This window comes from Hevea brasiliensis, chromosome 9, assembly GCF_030052815.1.
Source record: "Hevea brasiliensis isolate MT/VB/25A 57/8 chromosome 9, ASM3005281v1, whole genome shotgun sequence".
In the NCBI taxonomy this organism is placed as follows: domain Eukaryota; kingdom Viridiplantae; phylum Streptophyta; class Magnoliopsida; order Malpighiales; family Euphorbiaceae; genus Hevea; species Hevea brasiliensis.
Genome location: NC_079501.1, coordinates 18018995 through 18029720, shown reverse-complemented (window position 1 = coordinate 18029720; position 10726 = coordinate 18018995). Strand labels below are relative to the sequence as shown.

Below are 10726 nucleotides of genomic sequence, written 5' to 3'. Positions count from 1 at the left end.
TATCTACAAAACACACACCCACAATTCAATCACATTACATAGCCCTTCTTTGACCCATCCAAACAGTCAAAAATCATAATATGAAAAATTACAGTTTAGTCCTTATAATTAACTCTTTTGTAAATACTACACAAATAAGCTCTAAAAATTCTAAAACTTTGTCCCGCGGTCCTTAGCAATATTATTAAGCTAATGCAAAAGGAATTATAATTTTCTAAGCTACACGAATATTTTATGAATTTTTAATCCAATTCAAGCACTAAATAATTAGAAAAAAGTAAAGCTCGAGTTTACCTATGCCGATTCCGACCTCGGTGGGGTAGCTAAAATTTCGACCCAATTTCAGGATTTTTTCGGTAGCTTGTCTGCCTGGCCCGAAATTTACAGATTTGGGCAACCATTGAATTTCCTTGAATTGAAGGTACCTACACGAAGCCTACAACACGGGGGTTAGTATATAATTTTTATGAAATTTTCTAAGCTCATTTAGTGCTCGAAAAAATACTACGAAGTTTCATAGGACCCATCGAAAAACGGTATCAGAAAATTTTGAAATTGGTATTGCCGCTAAGCTCTCAACGAGTGGAGCACTCCGGTACTCTCAGTTTTCTCGTGGGGTTCACGGTTTGCGAGAAATTTAGCCCAAACATCGAAATGGGCTAAAACTTCCCAGACAAAAATTGGGCAAACCACGTGGGTAGATGGATTTTGACACAAGACTCGGTCCGATTGGTGGCTGGATCGGCCAGAATTGGCTCTAGAAGACGAAACCATGCGCTGCGAGTTGGGGCTTCTTCGGGCGCGTTTTTTCGGCTCCTCAGGCGACGGTCGGCGAGGGGGATAGGCTGGGGCAGCGCGCCGGCGAGCTGGGAAGGCTAGGGCGGCGGTGGCCCGGCGAGAGGAGGAGAGAGGAGAGAGAAAATGGGAGAGAAAGAAGGAGTGTCAGGCGTGCACGCCGAAGGAAGAAGAAAAAGAAGTGGTCAGTCCGATTCTATTGGTCCGATCCGGTCCGGTTCGATTCGGTTGGTTCGATTCAGATACAAAATTTTGAAATTTTACTCTGCATTGGGACAAAAAACGAGGCCCCAAAACTCCAAAAAAATTCTAAAAAACTCAGAAAAATTCGTAAAGTCCAAATATATTTTTGGTTTTACCACGTGGTCTTTAAATTAATTTTTAAAAATCATCAAAGTTTTATATTTTCAGAAAATCGAACTCGATTTCTAAAATTCGTAAAATTTCAAATAATTTTATAAAATTTAAATAAAATAAAATATTAATATTTATCCACAAAATAATAAATTTAAAAATTAGAGGTGTTACAGTTTAATAATAATTCTAAATCAGTTCCAAGAGTTTTAGTTTAGTAAAGGGGAGTTTTTTCCTCTCATAATTACAACAAATTTGATTTTAAGTATTATATAAATTATATTATTTTTAAAAATTTATTAATTATAAATATTTTGTCTCTAAATTGATTTTTTATATTAATGAGTTATTTATAATTATAAGAAATAATTGATAATTATAAAAATATTAATAATTAAACTAATTCAAATTTTCACTGTTATATGATAAAATTTTTTTATATATATAATAACTATATTAAAATTTATATTTTTAATTATTATATATTGTGTACAATAAACTATGTCTATTTTAATAATAAGAAAGAGAATCAACCTAAATCTATTAAGTGAAGTTTAATAGTTAACTGAATCCATACTTATTAATGACTCTTGGTTTATTAAGATTTTACAAATTTTTAATGGAAAAATATTTTATACAATCTTATATGTCATCGTTGTTTATGATTTTTATATTATATTTATTAATTATATTATTATTTCATTGAAAATTTATTTCGTCAATTAATTTTTTTTTACGCATGTTTAATAGATTTAGTCATTAATCACACTTTTTTTTAATTATTATTAGGAGCCATATCATTCATATGGCATTAAATTTATTTATAATTTGTGATTTTTAATTTAGTAAATAAAATTTAGTTATTTATATATATAAAATAAAAAAATAATTTTTAAAATTTATTATATAGTATTATTTTTTTTATAATATCATCACATGACTAATACATAAACACAAGTGATATTTTATTTCATAATATTACTTACATGGTTAATACAAATTTAGATATATATATATATATATATATATATATATATATATATATATATATATATATATTATAAAATTTTTATTAAAAAATTTAAGAAATAAAAATAATAAATATAAAATTTAAAATAATTAATAAAAAATTTAAAATATTATACTATTTTTATATATTAAATTAAAAAATATATAAATTAAATCTATTAAAGAGATTGGATTGATTTGAAGCCATTTGCATGTGTTAGGCATAGGTTAGTGTTATTCAGCACAAAGAGTACGATAAATAAAAAGAAATTACTATTAATATTATGAGTAATATAATAAGAATAAAGGAATAAAAATATTATTTTAATTAAAAAAGGAGTTAATGAAAGGTGCATTGCTTAGACCAAACGACAACAGATGAACAGAAAACAAACTCACCCTGTCTCTGTTTATCTGATCTGCATTTGGATCTGAAAATTGCAATAATTTGAGGTCGTCTTCCTAGAAAAATCAAGATTCAGGTCCAAGTCAAAATTCATGGGTGAAAAGTGATCAGCAGCTTTTACGTTATCTGCAGATAATCGAGCAAAAGTGCGAGAAATGGCGGCCGTCGCAGTTCACCAGTTCGCCCCGTGCATAACTTGCCACGCTTGGAGTCCTGATCACTCTAGTAACTAACTTTCTTCTTCCTCTTTTTATGTTTTATAAATGATATTCTTTCTTTTTCTGTTTGATTTCTTGGAAAATGTAGGAAAAAGAAATCGAATTTGTATTTGATTAAGCACTGATTTTGGACCTCTTTTATGTTTGTTCGAATAAAGATTCCTGTTGGTACATTTTTCATGTTCATTGGTTGTCTTAGGGTCCATTTTGATAGGTATGCATCAAAAAATTGAATTTGGATTGGTGTCTCAAGTGAAACATCATCAAACACCACATAAAGCCATTCAAATACTCATCCTTTCCAAATCCCAATTTATCGAAATGACAACTTGTGTATTAATAAAAATGATTTTCTTGAGTAGTGATATTTTTATATTTCTCCATTCAATTTGCAGTGATTGCACTTTGTCCCAATAATAATGAAGTTCACATTTATAGATCCTCCCAAGACAAATGGGAGAGGGTACATGTCCTCCAAAAGGTACTTGTTCTTTTTCAATTTTTATTTTATGTGTACATCCACTTAATTTACTGTTTTGGCATTATGAAATTATCATTTTGTTGCATGCACAGTTTGAATTGTCACAGACTCTTTGGCTGTTTGGATACTCACTTAGAACAGTATATTGGGAAAAAATAGTTTTCTCTTGATGTCTAAATTACTTTGGGGGTGAGCCTTGGTGCAAAATTATGGTTAATTTGTTTTCACTTGGAGGCCATTGGTTCAAATCATGGAAGGTCTCATTGCAATGCAAGGGGAAGGCTACATATATCCTAACCTCCCTCAAACTCACAATGGAATGCCTCATGCATTGGACATTGGAATACCTTCTGTGTCCCTTATTTTCAGTTTCTTATTCGTTTTTTCTGTTGTAATGCCTGGATAGTCTGAATATTACCATGTGTTGTGTGATTCTTTTTTTCAATCTGAATATTACCATGGATTCAATAATACCTTTCTTGTTTGTTCATTTGGATAAATATTTTGCTTCAATTTTATGTTAAGTTTTCCTGAAACCCATTTAACTTTTTTTCTTTACCATTAAGTTTCAACACTTGCATACTTTTGTGGTGTGTGCCTGTTTTAGATTTAGTGGCTGCTTTCCTTTCCTTATCTAATTGTGGGACAGTGTATGCATCTATCTTAGCTATATTTATCTCCTAAGCTTCTGCCATTCATTTTTGGTCTCAGCATGATCAAATTGTCTCTGGGATAGATTGGAGTCCAAGATCAAACAGAATTGTTACTGCATCTCATGATCGAAATTCGTAAGTGCCTACTTGTTTGATTTCCTTATAGTTATTTTTTAGCAAAAATGAAAAAAAAAAGTTTTAGCATTAATTTTGGAAATCTCTCTCTCGTCCCCTCTTTCTCACTTGTGCCTACTTGCACTAACATGAGAGTGAGACTACTGTTACTAAATATGTTTATTTTCTCTTTTTCAATGTCTTCTTGTTTGCTGAATGCATTGTTTCCTTTCAAGATATGTATGGAACCGAGAAGGGCCAGAATGGGTACCAACCCTTGTTATCCTCAGGCTTAACCGTGCTGCACTTTGTGTGCAGTGGAGTCCAAGAGGTACTGAAAAAAAATAGTTGTTTGAGTTAAGGTTTTCATTTTGCCTTTTGCGACCAAGGTTTCTACATGTAACTAGTTACTAACCTTTCTTGAAGCATTGTGGCCTCATGTCAATTTTTGATGTTGCTTAATTGCTTTATACATGAAGTCAAATTTAGAGCTGGCAACCTTAATTGCAAATTTATTTGTAGATCAAAGTTTGGTGGAATTTGTATTTATGTTTAATAAGGTCAATTAATTTGATAATTGATGTGTCTTCTGTGTCGTCGGTTCTCTCTTGTGATTCCTACAATTCTGTATCATTTTGATAAAACCTATAGATATATATGCACCGAGATGACCCCAAAAAAAAATCTAAAATGAAAATGGAAATTTTACTTATTCACTTGTTTTATTTGTCTGAGAAATGCTATGGACTTCATGCCTATCTTTCTTCATTTTGTGATCTAATACTAGTGTGTGCCGTATTATGGAGAAATATATGTTACTAACATTGGTATTTGTGTGTTTATATTGAACGTTTCCTATATCTAGGCTCTAGTAGTTGTATTGGTGATACCTAGCAGTCATGGTGAATCTTAACACCAACTTCCACATTATTGTTTATAGAGTATGCCTTTTGTGTTCTTATGGACAATGCCTAGGTTTCTTTGTGTTATTATTATAACTGCAAAAGCAATGTGGTTGCAAGCAGGATTTATTGTTTTCTTGTTCTATTCCCAGAGAATAAGTTTGCTGTTGGAAGTGGAGCTAAAACAGTGTGTATATGCTATTATGAGCAAGACAACAACTGGTAATTACTAAATAATTTCTATCTTTTTCTACCTATTTTTGGGTTTATATTGTTTTGGCTTTTTGACTATGATTACTCATATATTTGCTTGAATTCTGTTAGGGAAGAAATTCTTGTACTTTAGCCTGTATACTCTTGTGCAACTCGAAGCTAGGGTTATTAATGTTATGCAGTTTGTCTCCTGGTCCAAATTTTATTATGTGAACATACCTGAAAATATTTATGTTGTTGACGTCCAGGAGTTGCATTAAATGGTCAATTAATTTCTATATCCTTTATTTCTCTGTCTCTGCTTTAATTGTTGAGAAAAGTTTTCATCATTTTGGTATTACCTACTTAAATTGTTTAAAGTGACATTAGCTCATTTTAATCTGCATTAAACATTTTGATTATACATAATTATATCATGAAGGTAATTTGTAAAAACTTCTTATTTTGGTTGATCTTTGTTTGCTTAATTGTGCACTTCTACAGGTGGGTTAGCAAACTTATCAGGAAGAGACATGATTCCTCTGTCACAAGTGTTGCTTGGCACCCTAATAATGTTAGTGCTTTCTCTGCTTGTTTTGTAAAGCTGTAAAGAAGTTAGTGCATTCCTTGGATCTTTACTCAAACCAATTCTTATTAATTGCAATATCTGTTTGCATGTATTAGACCTGGTTTTGGCAAAGGTTAGATTGTGCCTTAAATTAATGACTCAACATGTTCTCAAAGAAGAGAGAATGAATTTTCAAAATACTGCTTGACATTTTGCAAGCATCTGAACCCTTTTTGAGAGCAATAGGGAAGCAATAAAAGGATATGAAGCAGTACTGGAGATGGGGTTTTCTTCCCTTGGCTATGGCATAACAAATTGGATTTCTTGATCCCTGTGTGTATTTAAGTAACAATCCAATGGTTGTAGGGATATCAAATGTAAAGAAGAAATAGGTGATATAGCTACCTGCAGAGGTTTTTCTTTTATGATGCAGGGAATCAACATAAAGAAGGTGACTATTAGTGGTGATTAGTAGCAGCATTTTTCATGGAATGGAAGCAAAATTTACATTAGTAGAACAACTTGATGTATGCCTAAGAGACAGAGAGAAAGAGAGAGAGTAATGATGTGTTTATATATATATATAGTGAGGTGTAAGGAGCTAGAGGCACCAGCCCTAGCTTGTGTGCACACACGCACATATAATCTCTTGCTCTCTCAAAGTTTTTTTTTATTTTTTTTATTTTAACTACAGATCCTTCTTGCAACAACATCTACTGATGGAAAATGTCGAGTTTTTTCCACCTTCATAAAAGGTGTTGATACAAGGTATGTTTAACATAATTTTGGAGCATTGTTACTTTATTCATTCTTGTGTTCTATTTCACATTGTCTAAGCACTTATCTATTTGTGATTTCCTTTACCCATGGCCAGGGACTCAAAAGCAGGCTCTTCTTCAGACTCCAAATTTGGAGAGGTTTGATTTTTTACTGTTTTCTTTTCCAAGTTTGTATGGTGGTCTGGTTGTTGGAGGCAATTTGTTTAAGTTGATATGTTTCTCTTGTTTCTTGTGCATCTTTTGTTGCATTGGATTTTTTTGGCAAATTTAAGCCATCCAGTCCACTGATTATCTAATGGACGTGTGATCTTGACTTCCTCAGGGAAGTACATTATTTGCAAATTTTGCCTCGTAAAAAATGTTGTGGTTGTTATTATTCATGTGATAGGAAGAGGTTTAGTCTTTTTCTTGGTCTTAGTTTTGAGGCAATTTAAGTGTGAAATTAATTGAAGGCTTTTCCAATAGTGGGAGTTTTTTTATTTTTATATTTTTAATTTATTATCCTTGATGTGATGTCCTGTTTTGCAGAAAGTATGGGTCTATAATGTTTTGAGAGGAAAAGGAAAAAGGCAATAGGACGCCATAATCAATCCATGCCAATGCCATGAAATGGAAATGCTTATGTATCAGTTTTCAAGTATAACATGCTAGTCACCAACTAGCCATATTTCCTCTCTGCTGGACTTGATGTGAAAATTCATGCAACTGTTATAAAATGTGTCGGGGGCTGCATGTTTAATATTGCAAGCTTTTTTCTGTCTAGTACTAAATTCTGTATTTAAGAAATTTTCTTCTATTCTTGACTTTGTTTTTTTTTGGCAAGGCACACAAAAAATGTCATGCAAAAATTATAAATGCTTGATTTGTTTTGGCAGGAAACCTAAGGCTATAAAGATTTTAATGTGAACCTTTGTTATTGCATTTAGAATTGCAATTATGCACTTTGTGAGCTTTTTGTAATTTTTCCTTCATCTGAATTGTTTGATCCCTAATTAGATTGTAATATTTTGATATATATTTGTTTCATCCTTCTGTCATTTTATTGATGCTGCATGGCATTAACTTTTTTTCATGCTAATTTTCTGTTGAAACAGCAAATTATTCAGCTTGATCTCTCATTTTCCTGGGCATTTGGTGTCAAGTGGTCACCAAGTGGCAATACATTAGCTTATGTAGGTCAGAAATGTCTCTCTGCTGTATATCACTTGCAAAGTTAAAGCTTTTGGCGTCACAGGCTTCCATGCATTATTAGCAGTCATAAGTTTTATTCACTATATCAAATTAAATTCCATTCGGCAGAAAATGTTATTTAAATTTGTATACTTTGCACTTTGAAAATTGACTTTTAACTAGCTTTCATTGCCAGAATTAATAAGAACATCGCTTATGCTTGATTTGAATGTGCTTATTCATCTATATTAAGTTTCTAGCATATAAACTTTAGAGGCATCAAATATATTGAAATTTAATTGGAGCTGGCTATTCCTTGTGTATCTGCCATTTTTCTGTTTTACAGGTCATAATTCTATGATTTACTTTGTTGATGATGTTGGTCCTTCCCCACTGGCCCAAAATGTTGCATTTCGCGACTTACCTCTTCGTGATGTGGGTCAGCGTCCACTCTTATTATTCTTCTAAGTTTTTAGTTATTTTCTCAACCATTTGTGACTAACTTCATGTTCATCCATGAACCATGGATTATGTATTACTTGTTTCCAGGTCTTATTTGTTTCTGAGAAAATGGTCATAGGTGTGGGATTTGATTGCAATCCAATGGTTTTTGGAGCTGATGAAAGAGGAATATGGTATGTAAAACTTATAGAAGAACTATTGATTTTGTAAGCACTTGAGGTTGGGGGAGGGAGGTTACTTGAGGTTGGACTTATACTTTATCCTTTTATTTTTATTTTTCTGCATGTTAGACTTGTTTGCCAGCCTTTAGTAACAAATCATTGGTGTTCATCAAAACAATGTATTTACGATCACGTGTATGTGTAGCTTCTTAGTTGGTAATTTGTTCTCCTTTTGAAAGTTGCATTATTTCAAAGATTGCATATTTGCATTCTGTTTCATATAGTGTTGATGTTGGATGATTGGTGCTTTTCTTGTATAGAACAGTTTTCCTATAGTTCTGATGTGTATTTGTAAGCATTCATTTGCATGTTGGATGGGGAGAACATTGGCTTGTCAGACATTGAGGGGTTCTCAGAAGTTGATAATTATTTGCCAGCTTGAGTGGCCTCTCCCATATTCATAAATATAGGGATTTTACCAAATGAGAGAACTTTTACCATGTCGACTTTGAATAAGCTAGCTAGTGATATCTTGAGTGAGAAACTGCGAGGCCAGTGAAGTGATGTCTTTGGTTTTTTCTTAATTTCTTTTAGGAGCTTTGTCAGGTTCCTTGGTGAAAGGAAATCTTCATTTTCAGGGTCAAAGTATGGTTCACAGGTATGCTGGATTAAGATTTATGCCAAATTTGTTGCTCCCATGGAATACTTCAGTTGAACTTTTGAATTTTTTTTTTCTTTTTTTCACAATTTTCACACTGCATGGTTGTGAAATGGATTGCTATATTGTAAAAGGTATAGACAATATAAAATTTGTGCCACTTACTGAAATTTCTAAGAGCATTCCAGTTTACATAGGTATAAATAAACTAGCAAGTTGCAATAATGGATTAATGTGTATCAGAAGGTGCCACATCATAAGCTTGTTCCCAAGTTCAACTAACACAGGATATAGGGATCATGACACCTGAAGTGCTTGAAAATTATTGCTTCAATTTTACTTTGTTACAATTGAAGCCATTAAGCGCATTCTCAATGCACAAGGCTTAGAAGGACTTGCTATCTTAATGAAATCACTGCTCCAGATGAATATAAAAACATAAGTTTCCATTATGTCTTTCTTTTCTTTATTTTTTGCTTTTGACATTAGACTTTTCTTTTTGTACACTACCAGTTTTCTGAGGCATTTGGAAAATTTTATGGCCAATCAAAGACTGGTGTGAGCAATGATGGCATTGATCCTTCAAGATCACGTGGAGGCATTCATGAGAACTGCATAAAGTACTGTCACTTAAACTGCTCTGTTACTTTTCTTCCTATTCCTTGTTATTTTAATTGGTTTGCTGAAGTTATTCCTGTTTTGGTTATAAAGTTTTGTCCTCTGATATAAATCGTCCCTCCAACATGTTGGAGTGCAGGAACATTATGCTTGTAGCAGGGACTAATTTTTATTGATCACTTAAAATTTTCTATTCAATTAGCCCAAACCCAAATTCAATTCACTGATTTACACTGCCCCCATATGCACGTTCATGTGCTGTGTGGAGTGAAAACTAGTAGGATTTGGATCCTCTCATTTTTGGCTAAACATGACCTATCATGTTTGTGTAATCTTAATCCTTAGATTGAAACAAATGATTCAAAAATTAAAATGTAATTTTTGGAGAATAGGTGGTTATATGCTAAATAATGAAATCTCAATCCTTCATTTTTAATTGAAGGATTGATGATTTGTGTAAATATGATAAATCATATTTGCACGAACATGAGAGTATCTTAATCCAAAGGGGTGTGATTTAGTTGGCCATGATGTCTTTAACCACCTTTAGATTTTGTGGAGATCATTGAATAATGCTATGTTTCTTGGAGCTATAGTTGCATTGTGTCTCTTGGGGAGGAGGGCAGTTCCAGAACGCTGCGCTTCAGCACTTCAGGTGAGTGAAGAAAAATGTCAATTAGTTGTCCAAATCTGATTTACTTATATTTGCATTCATCAATTATACGCATTTTACCTTACAGGATTAGATGGGAGAGTGGTTATCTGGGCTCTGGAGAACCAGGAAGATCTATCCGAATATCTTTGAAGGATTTCATATTTTTCAAGCCCGTATCTGGGAATATCTTTGAGCAAGTATTGAATACTGGAATATGCTTTTTTATATCATCAATTGGCCAGGAGCCCTCAAACTCAGCTATGTATAAACTCACGTGGTGCCAAGATAATATTAGCTTTATATGGTCTCAAACATCTCAAGGTGATAAATCATTATACATAATTAAAATTAGGATTGGATCTTTATCCATAATTGTGTTTTTATGGAAGATTGTATTGGTCAGTAAATGATGTTTACCCAATATTTTTCTCTGGTTGGAGGATAGGGTTCTGCTTTTTGATTTCCTAAAGAAAAGGGCTACCAACCCATTTAAGTGAGGATAGACTTTTCAACGGTCAAAAGTCTTCCATAA

General features: G+C 32.7%; 1 protein-coding gene across 2 annotated transcripts; it reads left to right on the top strand.

Annotated features, from left to right (window-relative positions):
- The first annotated feature begins 2505 nt into the window (after window positions 1–2505).
- Window positions 2506–10615, top strand: LOC110673687 (actin-related protein 2/3 complex subunit 1A-like). 2 transcript variants are annotated; one of them, XM_021836846.2, is made up of 15 exons: window positions 2506–2788; window positions 3177–3262; window positions 3974–4050; window positions 4266–4360; window positions 5084–5153; window positions 5628–5697; window positions 6386–6459; window positions 6566–6608; window positions 7565–7646; window positions 7987–8075; window positions 8190–8275; window positions 8858–8921; window positions 9435–9541; window positions 10136–10194; window positions 10280–10615. In XM_021836846.2, exons 1-15 carry the CDS (start codon window positions 2719–2721, stop codon window positions 10342–10344), a joined length of 1137 nt encoding a protein of 378 aa, XP_021692538.2. In that variant the 5' UTR covers window positions 2506–2718; the 3' UTR covers window positions 10345–10615. The 2 variants fall into 2 exon arrangements, with proteins under 2 accessions (XP_021692538.2, XP_021692536.2); XM_021836844.2 differs by having other exon boundaries at window positions 4245–4360.
- The last annotated feature ends 111 nt before the right edge of the window (window positions 10616–10726 follow it).

Bases quoted from the DNA above. Each gene is read 5' to 3' on its own strand.
- LOC110673687 (XM_021836844.2), top strand. From the start codon at position 2,719: ATGGCGGCCGTCGCAGTTCACCAGTTCGCCCCGTGCATAACTTGCCAC. The intron at 6,460-6,565 runs GTATGTTTAACA...ACCCATGGCCAG, and splicing joins ATAAAAGGTGTTGATACAAG to GGACTCAAAAGCAGGCTCTT. The intron at 7,647-7,986 runs GTCAGAAATGTC...TCTGTTTTACAG, and splicing joins CAATACATTAGCTTATGTAG to GTCATAATTCTATGATTTAC.